General features: G+C 40.9%; 1 protein-coding gene across 1 annotated transcript in view; it reads right to left on the bottom strand.

Moving 5' to 3' along the window:
* Nucleotides 1–22,014, bottom strand: part of LOC126161517 (diacylglycerol kinase eta) — a 641,720-nt gene that overhangs the window by 113,865 nt on the left and 505,841 nt on the right. Inside the window, exon 16 of the mRNA XM_049917424.1 lies at nucleotides 213–389. Coding sequence (XP_049773381.1) covers nucleotides 213–389 — 177 coding nt within the window. The remainder of the gene's footprint in view (nucleotides 1–212; nucleotides 390–22,014) is intronic.

Raw genomic sequence — 22,014 nt, 5'->3', positions numbered from 1 at the left:
CAGTGCAAAAAAGAGGTACCAAAACATATTTGAAGTAATTTTTCATAGGCAATAAGTAGCTACTCTTATTTGATTTGGTTTCTGAATAATTAGATGTTGTGTGTTTTAAATTAATAACTGAACAACAGATAGAAAACTATATACAAAACTATATTTATTCTGAAAATTTGTAAATTGAAGATAATACGAAGTTCTTAGTGTCTGGTACTTACTTGGCCACATGGGGAGACGAACAAGTGGATTGATGATGGGAAGGCGTCTGTTGCTTTTTGGAGTGTCCTCAGGTTCCTTCGAAAATGCATCTGATTTCATAAACAAAGAACCACTAGAAATTCTGCGAGTAGCTGCTGGTGAGCAACGTGTGCCTCCAAATGCTGAGGCTGCTGATACTGAAAAAGTAAACTAAATAATAGATCTCAATCTACATTGACAAATCTCCAATCCTGTCTAAAATACAGAATGTACAAGTTACTATGAAACACCAAGGAGAAGAACTCATAGCAGTACTGTGATTCTTCAACTTCACCCAGCATAATTCATTGCGAAATAGTCCATGGGTGAATGGAAGAATGCCAATGTTCAGTGGGCCCATTGAACACTGACACCCAGCCATTCACCCAGGAACTATTTCATTCATTCAATACTAAACAACATTAATTATCTGAACTGTGTAATTATGAGCAAGATTATCAATGAAACGGTATGTGACTGGCAAATTTCACACCACATAACTAATTAAGCAGTTAAGCTTCAGCAACTTGAACCCTTATCACATTGGAATTATTCTAACAAGGATGTAACAGAATGCTTAATATCCTTGCCAACAGCCAACATTCATAGTGGCTCAGAGGTGCTATAGACTGCGGTCGGCAACAGCAATGGGGCAGGGCAGGCAGCTGTGATTGAGTCTAGTCAGTCTGTTGTGTGAGATACTATCAATTGTGCCATTCTGCTTACAGCATTTCACCCCTTCATTGTACATAGATTTTCTTGTCCTTGTATTTGGCTTTCATTTAATATTCTACTCTCAACAAACTTTGCTTTGTTAACTGATCACACATTCGTGTCAGAAGCAGACAGAAAGGTGGTGATGAGGTCTTACCCTTTCATGCTTTCAGTAACATGATTGCACCCAGTGCCAGTGTCATGGATCACTTTCTGGAACTTTGGTAGCAACAGTAGCAATACCAGGAACTGTACAGCAACAGCAAGAAAAGCAAGTGGCTGTCCTGCAGCAACAACGTCAGTTGGTGGTTATGGCTACACTGCCACCATCATTCACTGCCTTCAACCAGTCTTCTGAGAGCAGGGAAGTCTCCCTCAGTCACTCTGAGTTAAGCTGTTTTGTTTATAGCACAGTGCTTTGTCCTTCAATGCTCTCAGTGCTCTGTTAAGGCTATAATTTGTTCACTATTATAAACAACATGGACAGTCTTGTGCATCATGGGTTACTGAGTTTTGTATGTGGAATCACTGATTGGGCTGTGCCTTGCCTGCCAACAGGAAAGTTTCAGCAAAAGCTTTGACCATGTCCAATCCTAGTCTCAGTGAGTTGCTTCACATTTTTAAAAATTTCGAGATTGCATCTGTAGCTCAACATGCTTTCACAAATGAAAGCTATGTATCCACAATCAGTTCATCGCTATCATGAGCAGCAGTCAGAGGATGAGTCCAAATTGCCATCATCCTTTTGCATCTTTAAGTTTCACTTGATTTTACTGGTATCTATATTGTCGGCATCTCGTGAGAGAACTAAGTACATCAAACATTCTGCTCCTCCCTCACCATTGAGTGACCTTTTGTGTAATATTTTCTGTACAGGTCATAAACACCCTTCTATTGTTGACAGTGTGATGTGCTTCATGGAGTTAAAAAACTTCAGTCCTACCCTGACAGAGGTACCTGGCATTCCACAAGAAACTGTCTGCACCTTGAAATGGATTGTTGGACCTGTGGCAAAGAAGGGCACCTCACAGCAGTATATTAACAGGTGATCTGCTGTTTGCAAGCTCAGCCATGGTACAGGGACAGCACAGTGATCCACATCATCACAGTTGCACACCACGCAGTTCTCCTGGCACTGTGGAAGCTTACATTGTCCATGAAATTCCAGCTGGACACTGGCACTGCCATGTCCTTAATCAATGGGGACACATATTAGCAGCTTGGCTTTCATTTGCTGAGAAGGAGCTGAAACCAGATCATGCCTTAGTAGAACTGTCACTGGCAGCTAAGTATATTTAAAAAAAAAGTATATTAACCTTCTTAGTTTGACACTCTACTACTGCTGCAAACATTTTCAGCTTAGATGTCATTACCAGTTTCATACCAAAATAGTTGACCAAGTCAATTTACTGTCCAAATCAGTTCCTTTTTCTGACCTGGACACACTATGAAATTCATACAATGAGCTCTTTGAACCAATGTTAGGATGAGCCCATAATTGTACCGCTCACATCTCTATGAAGCGTTCTCACTTACTTATTCAACTGACAATCAGAAACCTTGCATTTCATGTGCAAGTCTTACAAGATGCCTCCAGCAGATCCCGTCCAGTGCAGCTCCCATCCTGCTTCTAGTGAATCCTAGTTGTCATAGGTCTTTCCATAGTCCATCCTCCCATCTTGTTCATTGTCTTCCCCAGGCACACTTTCCCTCTGGCCTTCCTAGCAACACTATTTTTGGAACAGAATCATCTGCCATTCTCACAACATGTCTGTCCATTGTAGTGACTGAACCTTTGCTTTTAGTACAATATTATGCTTGCTCATCATAGCACATATTTTTTTATTTTTCAGTCCCCTTTACTGTGTTTCTTCCTTCATTGGCACAAAAATCCTTCTCATGATCCTTCTCTCAAAAACCATCAGTATTTCTCTATTGCTCTTGGTGGCATTCAGAATTTCTATGCAGTATAACAGCACTGGGGTCATTATTGCACCATATGTCTTCATTTTAACTTTAATTGAGTTTAACTTTGATTTCATGACTGGTTTTAGGCTGTTATATGATCTGGAAGCATTAACAATTATTTGGTTTACTTCGCTGGAGATTATTCCTCCAGTCGAAGTATGATACCAAATATTTAAAGGTCTAAACCATCTTCAACTTCACCTCTCCTATCTGTAAATCCCGAGGCACACTGTGGTTCATCCTACTTAGTTCCATCAATTCTGTCTTTTCTGGGTTTATTCACAACCACTCCTTCCCTGCATTATTGCTAAGGTCCTCCATTGTTTTTGCCATTTCTTTCTCTTGACTCCGATATAGCTGTCATATCATCTGTATATGTTAGCATCTGCAGATTTCCATTCAGATTGATGTCATTTATCACTCTTTTCATCTAGACCACAACTTTTTCAAGCAAAAGGTTAAATAATATGGATGACAATGCATGATCTTGTCGTACTCCAGTTTGTACCTCCACTTCCCTTGACTTTCCTCCTTGATATCTTACTTAAGCTTTTGTCTCTGTTGTACGCACTTTTAGCAGGTTCATTAGTTTCTCATGTAGTCAAAACTCCCTAAAAATATTGTACAGGATCATTCAATGGATACTACTGTATGCCTCTGAAAACTCTGCAAATTTTATGGATACTGGTCTGTTAAATTCCTTATATTTTTCCCATGCCTGTCTCACAGTAAATATATGACCAATTGTAGATTTTCCTGGCCTGACACCTGCTTATCGCTTATCAAGGGTAAGACTTTGCAGCTCATTTTTAGCAGTGAGCTTCCTCTATAAGTATTACAGGCTCGTTTCCTTTTCTTCTTATGGAGTGGAACAATGATAGCTAGTTAAATTCTCTTGGTATCTCTTCCTCCTTCTGTATAGTTTTAGCTAGTCTGGTCAACTCTCTAATGAGGTCCCTAGCTTTCTCCTCAATTGTCTCTGCTGTTATTTGATATTCTCCTGGCACCTTCCTCTTCTTCAGACTATTTATTGCCTTTCTCACATCCTCTTCAATAATGTCAACTGTTTCATAGATTTTTTCTTGTTCTGTTTGCTGCAACATCTCTTCTGGGTCTTCAGCATTTAATAGACTAGCGAAGTATTCTGTCAATTTTTCTATGATAATTTGTTTGTCAAGTTTCATCTGTATATCTATACTGTTAATGACTAGCGACTTGCCTGTTCTTCCACGTCTCACTTGCTTGATATTTTGGAACATCTGACTACTGTTACTTTTTTGACCTGCCTATTCATGTTTAATTTTTTTTTTTTAAAGGAAGGAAGTCAGATATATTCTTTTCTGTCATCAGTACTCTTGTCTCTTATTGCACTTTGAAGTATTCTTCAAGACTTTTTTCACTGTTTATGTTGTTTATCCATCTTTCTCTTGTTTTTCTTCTCGCTTTTGCTGCTTACTCACATGTTTGATTTAGCCTGTTTCTTTTCTTCTTTTTCTTTTCACCTGTCATGTTCTTTTCTGCATCTATCGCTCCTTCATTTATTCTGGTCCACATCATATCAACATCCACCTCTTTGCCATTCTGTTCCTTATTCCTCACAGCTACAGAGAGTTTTTGCACTGTCTCAGTCTGATACAGGTTAGCTACATCAAATGTTGAGTTGCTGTTGCTCATTTGTTTCCTCCAGTGCTGCATCTGTAGTTTTACCTTCTAACAAATACGAAGTAATCCATGTCCCCATCTGCTCCTCTGTATGACCACACACCTTCTATGGTTTTCTACATCTACATCTACATTTATACTCCGCAAGCCACCCAACGGTGTGTGGCAGAGGGCACTTTACGTGCCACTGTCATTACCTCCCTTTCCTGTTCCAGTCGCGTATGGTTCGCGGGAAAAACGACTGTCTGAAAGCTTCTGTGCATGCTCTAATCTCTCTAATTTTACATTCGTGATCTCCTCGGGAGGTATAAGTAGGGGGAAGCAATATATTCGATACCTCATCCAGAAACACACCCTCTCGAAACCTGGCGAGCAAGCTACACCGCGATGCAGAGCGCCTCTCTTGCAGAGTCTGCCACTTGAGTTTGTTAAATATCTCCGTAACGCTATCACGGTTACCAAATAACCCTGTGACGAAACGCGCCGCTCTTCTTTGGATCTTCTCTATCTCCTCCGTCAACCCGATCTGGTACGGATCACACACTGATGAGCAATACTCAAGTATAGGTTGAACGAGTGTTTTGTAAGCCACCTCCTTTGTTGATGGACTACATTTTCTAAGGACTCTCCCAATGAATCTCAACCTGGTACCCGCCTTACCAACAATTAATTTTATATGATCATTCCACTTCAAATCGTTCCGCACGCATACTCCCAGATATTTTACAGAAGTAACTGCTACCAGTGTTTGTTCCGCTATCATATAATCATACAATAAAGGATCCTTCTTTCTATGTATTCGCAATACATTACATTTGTCTATGTTAAGGGTCAGTTGCCACTCCCTGCACCAAGTGCCTATCCGCTGCAGATCTTCCTGCATTTCGCTACAATTTTCTAATGCTGCAACTTCTCTGTATATTACAGCATCATCCGCGAAAAGCCGCATGGAACTTCCGGCACTATCTACTAGGTCATTTATATATATTGTGAAAAGCATTGGTCCCATAACACTCCCCTGTGGCACGCCAGAGGTTACTTCAACGTCTGTAGACGTCTCTCCATTGATAACAACATGCTGTGTTCTGTTTGCTAAAAACTCTTCAATCCAGCCACACAGCTGGTCTGATATTCCGTAGGCTCTTACTTTTTTTATCAGGCGACAGTGCGGAACTGTGTCGAACGCCTTCCGGAAGTCAAGAAAAATAGCATCTACCTGGGAGCCTGTATCTAATATTTTCTGGGTCTCATGAACAAATAAAGCGAGTTGGGTCTCACACGATCGCTGTTTCCGGAATCCATGTTGATTCCTACATAGTAGATTCTGGGTTTCCAAAAACGACATGATACTCGAGCAAAAAACATGTTCTAAAATTCTACAACAGATCGACATCAGAGATATAGGTCTATAGTTTTGCGCATCTGCTCGACGACCCTTCTTGAAGACTGGGACTACCTGTGCTCTTTTCCAATCATTTGGAACCTTCCGTCCATCTAGAGACTTGCGGTACACGGCTGTTAGAAGGGGGGCAAGTTCTTTCGCGTACTCTGTGTAGAATCGAATTGGTATCCCGTCAGGTCCAGTGGACTTTCCTCTGTTGAGTGATTCCAGTTGCTTTTCTATTCCTTGGACACTTATTTCGATGTCAGCCATTTTTTCGTTTGTACGAGGATTTAGAGAAGGAACTGCAGTGCGGTCCTCCTCTGTGAAACAGCTTTGGAAAAAGCTGCTTCATGTCTACTACAAAGTGGTGAAGCTATCAGTAGCTCAAAAATGTAGAGCTCACCTGCCACTATTTCGGTTAAAGAGGCTATTCAAGAGAACCTTGCCTGTCTTCAGGGCCAAGACATCATCTCTCTGGTTTCAACCACTTAATGGGTGATGCAAATGGTTGTTCTCAGAAAATCTAACACGTCTTTATGAATTTGTGGTGATTTTAAGTCCATTATAAACACCCAATCTAACACTGACCTCTGTCCTGTGCCTCACCTGGAGGATTTGGCCAGGGGCCACAATGCACAGTGCCAGCTGCTATTCTTACATATACTCTTCGGTTTCTACAGGTATATTTGCTTACCATTTGTGTTTCTGGGATTGCTAGTGCACCTGCCATTTTACAAAAGTATTTAGAACAACTGAGTGAAGGTGTTTTGCACTGTCTTAAGTATTTGGATGATATCATTGTTATGGGGTTGACACATCTGGAACACAATAGGACCTCAAATCACTTCTCAATGGTCAATGGCTCCAGGAAAAAGGCTTAAGCTTCAATTGGAAAAGTGCAGTTTCTTCACCTCCAATATGAAATAATTGCTGCACACTCTTAGTCATAAGGGTATCACATTCAAATGTGACCACATCATTGTGATTACTAATGTGCCTACCCCTTAAACAGTTGGAGCCGTTCCTGAGTAAAATCATGTATTACATCAAGTTTGTCCCCCAAGTGGTGCAAATTGCACACCCTCTAAATCATTTGCACAAGAAAGGCATCTAATTTTTGGGCCAGCTGCTCGTCAGCAAGCTTTCACCACCTTCAGGACAATATCAAGTTGGCACTTGTCTGATGCCATATGCCTGCCATTGACATTCACAATGGATTTGTCCCAGTAAGGAATTGTGGCAGTTTTGTGCCACACAGATGGTTCTGAACAGCCAATTGCCATCACCTACAAGACAGAAATTATAAACTGAGAAAAGGCTTCAGCGATTATTTATGGGGCAATAAATTTCAGAAAATTTCATCACCTGTTGATTGACAATAAACCATTTATTTCACTGTTCAGGCATGTTTCTAAGCTCCAGGAAAGGACTGTGCAGTGTCTTCAGTGCTGGGAGTCGTTTTTAAGTGAGTATTACTATGAAATTCACTTTCACCCACTGCCCAACACACCAATGCAGATGCCCTGTTCCGCCTACCTCTCTGTCCTGACAGAGAATTTGATCACCAAGAAAAAGTTTGTTTAGCCCTGGACCAACATTAACAACAAATGCAGGTTGAAGTCCTGCTGAACACACACGATGTAGCCATGGTGTCAACCTGCAGAAAGTTATTATCTATGGTAAAGAACAAGTGGCCAGAGGATGTTTGCAGTGGGGCCAACCCAGTCTTTTGAAATTATATTGGGTTGGATTACAGGCTAAGTACCACCACAAAGGGTTTCTAAACATTGGCCACAGAGGACTCTGAATGCAGCATTGTCATTCTGCACCTGCTCCATCCCACATTCTCCAATTCCTTCATGCTTCACTTGAGGGGATGATATGCACAAAGGCAAACAGAATGCTTATATATCTCTTGCTCAAGATCCGTCCTCCATGTAAAAGAAAACACGCTTTCAAGGGCTCAAGCAGAAATGTCAAACTGAAATAAGAACAATCAAGAACTGGTGCCAACAAAAGCCAAGGGACACCAAAGTCTGTCAGATGGCAGGAACTTGCGGAGTTTTTATGCTGGATTAAAGAAATATATGGGCCTGTTCATTCCTTGTCAGAAACCTTGAAAGCCGCCAACAGTGCAACCATCCTCATGACAGTCAACATATCTTGAATCACTTGAAAGAGTATCTTAGGTCACTCCTGAAATGTAATTCTACTGTTGCTATGACTTTCTTGAACATGTCCCACAACAGCTAACACAATGTTGTATGACAGTCCCACTGACATTTCATGAATTCAGCAAGGCTCTACAAAGTATGAAACTGAGAAAGGCACATGGACCTGACAATATCCCCATGGAGATAATTCAGATTGGTGGATTGCCTCTAAACACCAGATTCTTCTTTCTCCTTCCTCTAATTTGGGAAACCCATAAGGTACCAGCTGATATGTGGAACTCCACAATTGTTACCACCTTCAAAAAAGGTGATTGAGCATTGTGTGCTAATTAGTATGGCATATAAAATGAAGGTACTAGCACAGCTCCTGGAACTGCCTTTCTGGATTTCAACACATTTGTTTCCAGCACACCTTTGGAACAAGTATATCACTTCCTCTACCTATGAAGTACATTTTCAACTAATTGTTCATCAAAAAAGGGTGTGGAGGAACAGTATACATGCTGCATATGTTGCTTTTGGATGTCTCCTACATTGGGTCTTCCTGAATAAAGATCTGACACTATACACTAAAGTGATGATGTGTTAAGCAGTTGTTTCTACCCTGCTCTATGGTTACAAAACCTGGACACTATATCACTATGATCTTAAGAAACTAGAATAATTGAATCAACAGAATCTTAGACACACAATGAACATCAAATGGGATGACTTCATGTCAAACACTACTGTTCTTGAGAAGGAAAAAATGTATAGTATAGAAACCACCATTATTGATCACTAACTCAGATGGATTTGTCATTTTCACTGAATGAGCAACAATAGACTTCCTGAACAAATTTCATATAGTGAAGTGAGTGCAAGCAGAAGGCCCCATAGTGCTCTTCTGAAGTGTTATATAGAGCAATGTAAGAAGAACCTGAAGAGTCTAAACCCTGACCCAAGCATCTGGTACAGTGCAGCAGGAGATCATAAACATTAGTGCACAACTACTTCAGCTTCTGTCTTACATTTTGGTCAGGAATGTTGGAGGCAGGAATACGAAAAACATCAGAGATGCAAACTTCAACAGGCCCAGCCACACCCTTCATCTTTCTTTTTTTTTCTTTTTTTTCTTTTTTTTTATTATGTGGCCACATGTTTCACACCAGGATTGATCGGATAAACCATCAAAGGCATCTCCACAGCTGAGCTGTGATGCAATATTGGAAATGCAGGAGAAAAATGAAAACTTGGATACTCGTATCAGCTGTCGACATTACCATGAAGGCTACTGGATCAGCACTGATGCTGACCATGAATGGATGTGCCACTCCTGTCATGCCTGCTACCTCAACCAGGCAGTTCCTGTGCAACAATTTTCGCCATGGCCCCACCTTGACCACCAATGGGAGGGTCCACATTGGTTCTAGTGAGCCATTTTAGAGAGCTATGTGGCTGCTACTGGTGGATCCCCTCTCGAACTTCCCTTATGTGGTGCAAGTGTCATCTACTGCCACTCTTCCTACCATCTGTGCTCTGAGGGAGTGCCATGCTTCCTGGTGTCAGGTAATGAGCCCCAATTTACATCAACACAGTTCCAGCCCTCCTTTCACCATAACTGTCTTGGATGCCTGACTGTCACCCCCTTTCATCCAACCTCCAACATGGAGGCTGCGCAGATTGTATGTACATTCAAGACACAGATGTTGAAGGACTCACAGACATCATCTATCAAAGAAGCCCTGCACAGCTTTGCTGTTTAATTAGTTATTTGGTGTCAACTTCCCTGGTCATATACATTCAAAATATGTTATTCATAATCTTTGACCACAATTATTTAAAAGTTTGGGTAATTGATTTTGTTCAGTGATGAACATCTTAGCTCTATTGTTGTACAGCTCTGAATATGTTAATCACTGAATGGATATAATTGTCTGGACTTTTACAAAACTGTGCTCAAAGATTGTGAATAAAACAGTTTGAATATTCTCTGAATTACTGGCAACTATGGTAATTCATTTAAAGCATAATATGTCATTTGGGGAGAAGAGGAGCTTGTGGCACAACTTGACTAGAAGAAGGGATCGGTTGGTAGGACATGTTCTGAGACATCGAGGGATCACCAATTTAGTACTGGAGGGCAGCGTGGAGGGTAAAAATCATAGAGGGAGACCAAGAAATGAATACACTAAGCAGATTCAGAAGGATGTAGGCTGCAGTAGGTACTGGGAGATGAAGAAGCTTGCACAGGATAGAGTAGCATAGAGAGCTGCATCAAACCAGTCTCAGGACTGAAGACCACAACAACAACATGTCATTTGGTAATTGGATGTAATACATTTTCCAGCTGAGTGCATGCTGGCCATTTACAAATGTCTTCTGTACCTATATTTGCATTTTTTAGTTTCAAAACGAGGCACAGTGCCATTTGAGAGTTCCAGATTTTATGAGGGTGGTTTGAAAAGTTCTCAGAATCACACCAAGATGTATCACTACTCCAGAAATCATTGCAAAAATGCACAAAATGGTCATGGAGAATCGCTGACTGAAAGTGCGTGAAATTGCTCACGCTTGCCGTATGTCATCTGAAAGGGTATATCACACTTTAACTGAAGAATTAGAAATGAAAAAAAAAGTCTGCAAGATGTGTGTCGTGACTCTTGACAATGGATCAACGCGTGCCTGCAAACGAGTGCTGTCACCATGGTAAAATTACACAAACTAAGGTATGAATTGTTGCCACACCCGCCTTATTCACCTGATATGGCTCTGTCAGACTTCATCCCTTCCCAAAACTGAAAATTTTTCTTGGTGGACAAAGATTCACTTCAAACAAAGAATTGATAGCCAGAGTTGACAACTATTTTGCAGGCCTGGAGGAAACTCATTTTCGAGATGGAATCAAGGCACTGGAACATCATTGGACCAAGTGTATTAATCTACAAGGAGACTACATTGAAAAATAAAATAAAAAAATTCAGTGATGTAAGTACTTTTTTCCTATTTTGTTCTGAGATGTTTTCAAACCACCCTTGTAAAAGGACAGGAATTTGAAAATCTGAGAGACCATTCTTTAATGAAATGTACTAGAACAGGTTGTATACAGGTATAAGGAAAAAATATTCCTGGATTTCCTAGTTAAAAAACACACTTTTCACTGGGTGAAAATGCACTTTTTCAGTGTGGAAATACACTATATCCAGAGTGAAAGCACATTTTTCCTGTGTTAAGTGACAATATACTTTCCCTCAGAGATTTAAAACGTGTCAGCATAGAACTTCCCAGCACCCACAGCAAAACACAAGGCATTTTGGAAAGATCTTTAATGTGTGGCAACATGTTAACTGCGTATTTTGGTATTACAAAAGTATAAATATGAATTCACCAAATAAAGTGGGGTAGTTCCAAACACAGAATACCAAAATTAAGGAGCTGCGATGCCCATGCTATGATACAGAAGCAGAGACTGTAATAGTGCTCCGAGTGGCCTGTGGGGCAATAAAACGTATTCTTGCTTTGCAAAATATGACTACTAGATGACATTTTTATCAAATAAAGCTAAGCTTTTACAAAAAATACTGGTCGCAAAAATTTTTCCTGTTTTTTTTCCAAGAGTGTGGTTAAATTGCAGCATTGAATATTTCTTACAAGCATGATCATAAATTTAACTGCCATGCATTGAACATTTTGTGGGTTACCTGGATGGATACATGTTCCGTAGAGCACTTCGACTTTTCCACAGAAAAGCTGGTTATGTGTAAAATTGCTAAAGAGCTCACCTTTCACTTTATTTTTGAAGGATAATTATACTTTTTGCCATCATTATTTCATAATTTGTAATCTATGAAAGAACTAAAATAAATAGGAAAAAGTAACCTTTAAGACTGGTCTTATTTAGCGTGTGTTATCGTTTAAGATCAATCAAATATGAAAGTGCTGGTAAAATTTTTAATGATAGCATAAATGGCTGTTCCTCTGGAACTGAAATTTTCCTAAGTGGCTGGTCCTTAAAGTGTTATGTTTTGAACAAGAGTGAAATGTTTCATGATTTAAGAAATTCATCACGCATTCTCACGCATAGCATAATTCGTCTTGTGTAAAAGGAAATTCACTTTGATAGTAATGCTTCTCGAACCACCATTTGCAATATTTTCCTGTGACCTGTTAAAAATGTGAACAATTGTGATGTCACTTTCACCAAAAGCAGTTTGTTGTTAGAGTCCACACAGAATATGGTGGCCGATATACAGTGACCAATTTTTGTTCACAGTGCTGGGGGAGTTCATTTGTTTGTTTGGAAGCAAAGGCTGACACTGTCTGCCACCTTTCAGCTGGTCAGCAAAGACAGAATTGAGGTGCATGCCTTACAACCTTTCTCAAATGATTTTACAGAAATTATTCAGTAAAAAATTTCATTTTTGCATTACTTGTGGCTTTATATGTCAGCTTCATAATAACATGCCCATCATTTTGTTATTTGTCATAGGTATTGTGATATTTACATGGAAGTAAGACACTGTGTGTAACTCAATAAAGTTTGCATGGGAAACAGGACTCACTATGATTTTTTTGTTTGGTGCATATTACATGTTATGTTGCTGCATATGAAGAATTTTTTTTTAGACTTGGGTGAGGGTCTCTATCTGTCACCAATCTCGAGAAAAATGATCTGTTGTAGCACACTCATATGCAATCATGCTGTGCCAGTGATAAAGCCTGAGTTAAATATCCACAACACTTCATAAACAGTTTGAGAGGTCAAAATGAGATTTTGGAAAATGACAGCTCACAAGGAGGAGAGTATTTTGTTATATGGTTATTATGCAAAAACAAGATGATCTATCATTTTAACCCACTAATTACAAACTCTTTCAGTGAAAGAATACAATATTTAAGAGCCTTCGCTTGCTGGTGAAACGACTTATGCTATGGGTTTTGGTGCAACATAAGTGAAGACATTGTTTATTTTGTACCGAGAATGTGTTTCTTCACAAGATACTGATCTTACTTTTCCTCAGTTCCTCACTTAACAAACTTAATAAACCACTGTTTCAGTATTCCCTGACAACTGCATCTGCACAACATGTTACTGAGGTGACACTGTGTAAACTCCGCCGAGTTTTGGCAAAATAAGCAAATTTTAACATGGGAACAAGAGAAATCTTTTGGTTTTACTCAAAATTCTCCATTCGTGACACTTCTCTGAAACTTACAAATGGTTAACAAGCCAGGTGAAAATAAATCATTGCATTTTTGGCTGAATTCTTTTTAGATACACCAAAGCAGAACAGTCACCATGCAAGTGTGGGTGTGGAGTGGCCATGCTTAATATTTACAAAAAACATGAGAAGCTTCAGTTTAAAATGGCACTTCTCCTCCAGCATTTGGCATTTCCCCTACTGTGCCTGTTGGCAGCCCCGACCATTACCATTCTCCCCACCCGTGCCCTGCCATCTGTGCATCTACTAGCCACAGTATTCTGCACATGCTCTAAAAAGTTTGGCGTAGTCTTCATCCTAAATCATTTGAGACATTTTGCCAAGAGCAGATGCTATTATGTGCACTGTGTCTTGTAAATCATGAAGTTTCTTTGCAACTTAAGTTTTATTTTGGTGGTATTATCTTGTTTATGTTTTATTGCTGCAGCATCATTCTGCAGTAGTGGGCTAAAATCAAATTCTTTGTTAGAATGTCAGTTCTTACCAGTCAAAATCACAGAAGTTTACTTACAAATAAAATAATACAAAATTTCTGGACTCTCAAAAAATTCCCAGGTTTTTCTTGGATTTCCCGGTTGTACTGGGGTGTATACACCCAGTAATACCCGTGAAAGTCATTTGTAAATATGAGCAATACAATGTGAGATTCAAAACTGGTGGTCAACATAATTCAGTTTTGAAGACAAAGGAACCTTGTTCCAGAGATAAATCAATGTACTTTTATGCCATATAATACTCCATCTACAAGCTACTAATCTTAAACTGAAAGTCATCTACTGCACAGGCATGTTTACATCAGTCTTTCTTGTCATCAGCACAACATTGTTCAAATACATCTGTGTTCTTCACACTGTCTGTGATATTTACATAGAATGACACACTGATGCATCTTGCTGTATTTTCATCGGTGATATAACTCCCATGACTATTGTTTTTATTAGTGATTCTGGTCCTGAGCTAATTCTGTTCTGCTTTGCACTTTATCCTTGATTAGGGCATCAATCTATCTTTTTGCATACCGTGGAGAGAAACATTTTATATGGATTGAATTGGACAAGCCATTGAGCAGGTTGTCATCTCACTTGTGACCCAGATATCGTCCAGTCATAAGTTATGTCTGACTGTACTACTGTGAGTGTTCCAAAATAAGAAAAAAATGGTGTTCCTTTGGGCTTATAATTACATCTAAATTTCTTTTCTGTATGAGCAGAAATTTAATCTGAATGTAAGAATGAATGTCCATGAATTGGGAAGAAAATCCATGTTTTTCACACTCACACTCACTGGTGATTTGCTCCATAAATGTAACACTATGTCCTTGCTACATGCTACAACAGTGGTATGTTATTAACTGCGCAAGTCACCTCATGGTGTGTGATGGAGGGTACTTCTGGTATCACTTTCTGTTTCTTCCTTTCTTGTTACATTCATAAATAGCATGTATGAAGAATGTCAACAACATTTACATCTACATGACTACCTTGCAATTCACATTTAGTGCCTAGCAGAGGGTTCACTGAAACACTTTCACACTATTACTCCATCATTCCACTCTCAAACAGCATGCAGGAAAAATGAACACTTAAATCTCTCCATGCGAGCTCTGATTCCTCTATTTTTAAGTCTTTGGTTCACCTCCCCCACAACATTATCTACCTGAGCATTCCAATTTAAGTTGTTCATAATAGTTATTCATAGGTATTTAGTTGAATTGACAGCCTTTAGGTTAGTGCGACTTATGATGTAGCCAAAACTTAACGGACTGATTTTAGTACTCATGTGGATGACCTGCACTTTTCATTATGTAGAGCCAATTTCCTCTTTTTATACCATACAGGTATCTTGTCTGCATCATTTAACAACTGGTTCTGATCTTCTGATGGCTTTACTAGATGGTAAATAACAGCATCAATTGCAAACAATCTAGGAGAGCTGCTCACACTGTCTCCTATATCATTTATGTAGACTAGCAACAGTAGACTTGCAGTAAACCCCTGAATTAGCTCTAATTTCTCATATTTTCTCATTGTGACCATTTTGCAGGACACATGTGGACACATGGAATGTGCACTCTTGAAATTTCAGTAGTAAACCTCTACATGATACACAACACTTTTCTTGAAGTGTCTGCCACTCGAGTTTGTGGAGCATCTCTGTAATACTTTTGTGCTGACTAAATGATCCTGTGATGAAAAGCGTGGTTCTTTGTTGGATCTTCTTATCTGGTAATGGTCCCAGACAGATGAGCAGTTCTCAAGAAGTGGTCAAACAAGTGTTTTGTAAGCCACTTCTTTTGTGGACGAATTACTTTTCCTTGAGATTATTTCAGTAAATCTCAGCCTGGCATCTGCTTTTCCTACACTTTGTTTTGTGTGGTCTTTCCATGTTAGGTCACCCCAGAACACATTCTGACTTGCTTTACATTCCTTGAGGTGGAAGAGCTTTTGTTCACAAATCAGCACCAATTCAGAAAGCATCAATTGTGCAAAACTCAGCTTGCCCTTTTCTCACATGTGGTTCTACAACCTATGGGCAGAGGGCAACAGGCGGATTTCATCTTCTTAGATTTCCAGAAAGCACATGACATGTGTTCCACTGCAGACTGCTGACAAACTTCCAAGCATACAGATTATGTTCCCATACATGTGAGTGGCTCACAGACTTTTGAAGTAACAGGACACAGTACATTGTCAAGACGATGAGTGTTCATCAGAGACAAGGGTATCATCAGGAGTGCTCTAGGGAAATATGATAGGACCACTCTTATTATCTATATACACAAATGACCTGATGGACTGATAAGCAGCAATTTATAGCTGTTTGTTGGTGACAATGTAGTGTACGCAAAGGTGTCATCATTGAGTCATTGTGGGAGGATACAAGATGACAGACAGAATTTCTAGCTGGTGTGATGAAAGACAGCTGCTGGTGAAGTATCAGTGCAGCAGCAGTGCAGTAGTGAGTCACATATTTAGCTTTCATATTTGTTTTGTAGTTTGATTCTTAATTTCTTTCCGAGTGTTTGTGTGCTTGCATATTTAATTACATAAAATCCTTGCGTATTCTCATATTTGAGAGGAGTAATATTGCTTATTGATAGCCATAGACACACCCGGATTCCCGGGTTTGATTCCCGGCGGAGTCAGGGATTTTCTCTGCCTCGTGATGGCTGGGTGTTGTGTGCTGTCCTTAGGTTAGTTAGGTTTAAGTAGTTCTAAGTTCTAGGGGACTTATGACCACAGCAGTTGAGTCCCATAGTGCTCAGAGCCATTTGAACCATTTTTTTTTTTGATAGCCATAGAGTATAAATTCGTGGAGTCGCTAGTCAGTTGTTTGTTTTGGACAGCCAGTGCGCTTTTGACACAGCTCAGTGAGCCTTGAGCAGCCGCTGGTGAAGTATCAGTGCAGCAGCAGTGCAGTAGTGAGTCACATATTTAGCTTTCATATTTGTTTTGTAGTTTGATTCTTAATTTCTTTCCGAATGTTTGTGCACTTGCATATTTAATTACATAAAATCCTCGCATATTCTCATATTTGAGAGGAGTAATATTGATTATTGATAGCCGTAGAGTATAAATTCGGGGAGTCGTTAGATATTAGCAGTAGGATGGGTAGGGTGTGTGCGTGCTGTGTGTGAGTGGGGGAGGAACTGGCCGCAGTTCGCGAGCAGCTTAGCATGCTGTTGGCCATGGTCAGCCGCCTTCAGGCTGCGGCCTCGAGGTGCAGCGACGTCGGAGGGTCTGGCGCGTCGCTTGAGACACCCCAGGTGTTGCTTGCTGCGACCGCTGACTCAGCCGCCGAGGCACCTTCTAGTGTACGCCCTCACCTCAGGGTTAGTGGCGGACTGCAATGCGTTCGCGTCGCTCGAGGTGGAGGGTCAATGTGGAGACTGTCCGGCTGGCCTCGCCCGTTCATCCAGTCAGTGGGCAGTTGGCCGCTCCTTCAGCAGGGCCCGAGCAGGCACGTGGGGGCATAGGCTTGCTGGTTATTGGGAGCTCCAACGTTAGGTGGGTGATGGAGACCCTTAGGGAAATAGTGTACAGAGCTGGAAAGAAATCCAACATGCACTCGGTTTGTCTGCCGGGGGGCCTCATCCAAAATGTGGAGGCGGCCTTGTCTGCGGCTATCGAGTGTACGGGGTGCAGTCGTCTGCAAGTAGTTGCTCACGTCAGCACCAATGATGCCTGTCGCTTGGTTTCTGAGGCGATCCTCAGTTCGTACAGGCGGCTGGCAGATTTGGTGAAGACCGCTGGCCTCGCATGCGGAGTGCAAGCAGAGCTCTCTATTTGCAGCATCGTTCCCAGAGTGGATCGGGGTCCTTTGGTTTGGAGCCAAGTGGAGGGTCTCAAACAGAGGCTTCAGCGACTCTGTGATGGTCTTGGCTGCAGATTTCTAGACTTGTGCTATTGGGTGATAGGTCCGGGGTGCACTACACAAAGGAAGCGGCTACTCGGATAGCATGGGGGTTTTTTAGGCTAGGCAGTAATGCGAGGTGTCCTGATGAACATTCACCAGTCGACGTGCTGGCAGGGAAATCAGGACGTGCTCAGTGTAAAGACACTTCAGCTATCAAGATATTAGCAGTAAATATTCAGAGTGTTCGGAATAAAGTTCCTGAATTTACTGCTTTCCAGGAAGCATGTGGTGCACAAATTATTCTCGGGACTGAGACCTGGCTGAACCCTGAGATAGGAAGTTCTGAAATATTTAGTGAGGGTTGGAACATGTATTGGAAAGACAGATCAGACACTGTAGGAGGTGGTGTCTTCATTGCAGTTGACAAAAACATTGTGTCTACTGAGGTCGAAGTAGAGTGTGATTGTGAAGTTATCTGGACACGTTTAACTGGGCTAGGGGAAATAAAGTTAATTGTGGCGTCTTATTACCAGCCACCAGGTTCCACCGTGACAGTTCTAGAATCATTCAAAGGGAGTCTACGTTCTGTATCGCAGAAGTACCCAGATCAAGCTATATTAGTTGGAGGCGACTTCAACCTATCTAGTATAGACTGGGATGTCTATGGATTCATTACAGGTAGTACAGACAAGCCATCGTGTAAATTACTTTTGAACACATTATTATGCTTTGAGCAGCTAAATTGACAGCCAATGCGTAATGGAAATATCTTAGATCTGGTAGCCACAAACAGACCAGACCTCATCGATGGTGTCAGTGTTGAGACAGGGATTAGTGATCATGATGTTGTCATTACGACTATGGTTACAAAAGTTAAAAAGTCAGTCAAGAAGGCTAGGAGAGTATTCCTACTAGAAAGAGCAGATAAGCAGTTGTTAGCATCCCACTTAGTAAATGAGTCGACTTCATTTACTTCCAGTACGATGGACCTGGAAGAATTATGGGCAAATTTTAAACACATTGTAAACCACGCATTGGACAAGTATGTGCTAAAAAAGTGGGTTACGGACAGAAAAGACCCACTGTGGTTTAACAGCGCAATTTGGAGAATGCTCAGGAAGCAAAGGCAGTTGCACTCACGGTACAAGAAAGATTGGGAGAATGAGGACAGGCAAAAGTTAGTAGAGATTTGTGCTGCTGTAAAAAGAGCGACGCGCGAAGCATTCAACCACTACCACCGTCGTATCTTGGCAAAAGATCTTGCTGAAAACCCAAGGAAATTCTGGTCTTACGTAAAATTGGTAAGCGGGTCGAAGGCTTCCATCCAGTCACTCACTGATCAGTCTGGCCTGGCAATGGAAGACAGCAAACCGAAAGCTGAAATTTTAAATTTAGCATTTGAGAAATCTTTCACACAGGAGGATTGTACAAACATACCGCTGTTTGAGTCTCGTACAGATTCCTATATGGAGGACATAGTGATAGACATCCCTGGGTTTGTGAAGCAGCTGAATGGGTTGAAAATAAATAAATCGCCAGGTCCTGATGGGATTCCAATTCGGTTTTACAGAGAGTACTCTACTGCATTGGCTCCTTACTTAGCTTGCATTTATTGTGAATCTCTTGCCCAACGTAAAGTCCAGAGCGACTGGAAAAAAGCGCAAGTGACACCTGTATATAAGAAGGGTAGAAGGACGGATCCTCAAAATTACAGACCAATATCCTTAACATCGGTTTGTTGCAGGATTCTCGAACATATTCTCAGTTCGAATATAATGAATTTCCTTGAGACAGAGAAGTTGCTGTCCATGCATCAGCACGGCTTTAGAAAGCATCGCTCCTGCGAAACGCAACTCGCCCTTTTTTCACATGATATCTTGCGAACCATGGATGAAGGGTATCAGATGGATGCCATATTCCTTGACTTCCAGAAAGTGTTTGACTTGGTGCCCCACTGCAGACTCCTAACTAAGGTACGAGCATATGGGATTGGTTCCCAAACATGTGAGTGGCTCGAAGACTTCTTAAGTAATAGAACCCAGTACATTATCCTCGATGGTGAGTGTTCATCGGAGGTGAGGGTATCATCTGGAGTGCCACAGGGAAGTGTGGTAGGTCTGCTGTTGTTTTCTGTCTACATAAATGATCTTTTGGATAGGGTGGGTAGCAATGTGCGGCTGTTTGCTGATGATGCTGTGGTGTACGGGAAGGTGTCGTCGTTGAGTGACTGTAGGAGGATACAAGATGACTTGGACAGGATTTGTGATTGGTGTAAAGAATGGCAGCTAACTCTACATATAGATAAATGTAAATTAATGCAGATGAATAGGAAAAAGAATCCTGTAATGTTTGAATACTCCATTAGTAGTGTAGCGGTTGACACAGTCACGTCAATTAAATATTTGGGCATAACATTGCAGAGTGATATGAAGTGGGACAAGCATGTAATGGCAGTTGTGGGAAAGGCGGATAGTCGTCTTCGGTTCATTGGTAGAATTTTGGGAAGATGTGGTTCATCTGTAAAGGAGACCATTTATGAAACACTAATACGACCTATTCTTGATTACTGCTCGAGCATTTGGGATCCCTATCAGGTCGGATTGAGGGAGGACATGGAAGCAATTCAGAGGCAGGCTGCTAGATTTGTTACTGGTAGGTTTAATCATCACGCGAGTGTTACGGAAATGCTTGAGGAACTCGGGTGGGAGTCTCTGGAGGAAAGGAGGCGTTCTTTTCATGAATCGCTACTGAGGAACTTTAGAGAAACAGCATGTGAGGCTGACTGCAGTACAATTTTACTGCCGCCAACTTATATTTCGTGGAAAGACCACAAAGATAAAATAAGAGAGATTAGGGCTTGTATAGAGGCATATAGGCAGTCATTTTTCCCCCGTTCTGTTTGGGAGTGGAAGAGGGAGAGAAGATGCTAGTTGTGATACGAGGTACCCTCCGCCACGCACCGTATGGTGGATTGCGGAGTATGTATGTAGATGTAGATAGATGTAAATGTAGAAAAATTTAAGTTAATGCGGATGAGTAGGAAAAGCAATCCTGTACAGCAGTAGTAGCATTAGTATGCTTTTTGATGCAGTCATATGCTTTTTACAAAGTCACATTGATTAAATAGCAAGGCATAAAACTGAAAAGTGGCATGAAATTGAATGAGCATGGCAGATTAGCAGTAGGGAAGGTGAATGCTCAACTTCTTTTCAGTGGGAGAATATGGAAAAGTATAGCTCACGTATAAAACAGACAGCATATACAGTACTAGTGTGACCCATTTTTCGAGGACTGCTTGAGTGTGTGGGATCCACAACAGGTCAGATTAAAGGACATGCTGCTAGCACTGCTACTGGTAGGTTTTATCAACATGCACATATTATGGAGCTGCTTCATGAACTCAAATAGGAATTCCTTGAGGAAAAACTGTTCCGGCGTAACCACAAGCACCAGCACGAAGACGAAGAAGGCAAGAGCAGAGAAGGCAGTGAGACAACATCAGCCCATAGCCCACTAACTAGGACTGCACAACAACAGGAGCGGCCTCTGCAAGAAGAGAATACAAGGGCCGCTCCTGCCAGCCTCAGCCGCACAGTATTTTCATAGTACCAGACCGGGACTCGCAGACCAGCACAGTACTAGGGAAGCACTATGATAGCAATAACATGTGATCCATACCAATTGCTTAGATGGACTCTATACAGCAAAGGACTTTGATTACCCATCGCTTGCGACACTATTGTAAATTCAAAGTTAAGTACTGTCTATCTTTTTTATTGTAATAAAAACTACTACAGGGTGTACACACGGACAAGGAAAAAAAATCCAAGATTTTTCACAGATTTCCCGGTTAAAAATACAGTTTCTCCCAGGTGAAAACACATTTTTTCAATGTTCAATGACATTAGATTTTCCATCAGAATTGTAAAACTTATCAATCCCTTGAATGGTTATGTTTTTATACACGGGTGTAGAATTTTCCGGCACTTTAGAAAACGAAACTCCAAGAAAAAAAACATGTTTTGGTAATGCTCGACTGTCAGGAAATAAAATAAAATTTGAAAACTGAAACTAATAACATATTTTAGCCTTCTGTAATTATGTGAATGTATTTCAATTCATTTGATAGCTCCCGGCCACAGAAAACCGTTTTGTTTTCATTTGAGGAGAGAGCAGTAAATGAAGAGGAAACAGCAAAATCACTAAATGTAAACACAGTTCACGTGGAAATTACACACTTTCCCACTATAATTCAGATTGCTCTGCGCGTCAGCTCTGGATCTATGATCTCCGATATTTCCGCACCTGGGCAATACTAGATAGC

Source organism: Schistocerca cancellata, chromosome 2, assembly GCF_023864275.1.
Source record: "Schistocerca cancellata isolate TAMUIC-IGC-003103 chromosome 2, iqSchCanc2.1, whole genome shotgun sequence".
Classification (NCBI taxonomy): Eukaryota; Metazoa; Arthropoda; class Insecta; order Orthoptera; family Acrididae; genus Schistocerca; species Schistocerca cancellata.
The sequence above is the reverse complement of the archived record's forward strand: the minus strand, read 5'-3'. Positions and strand labels throughout refer to the sequence as shown.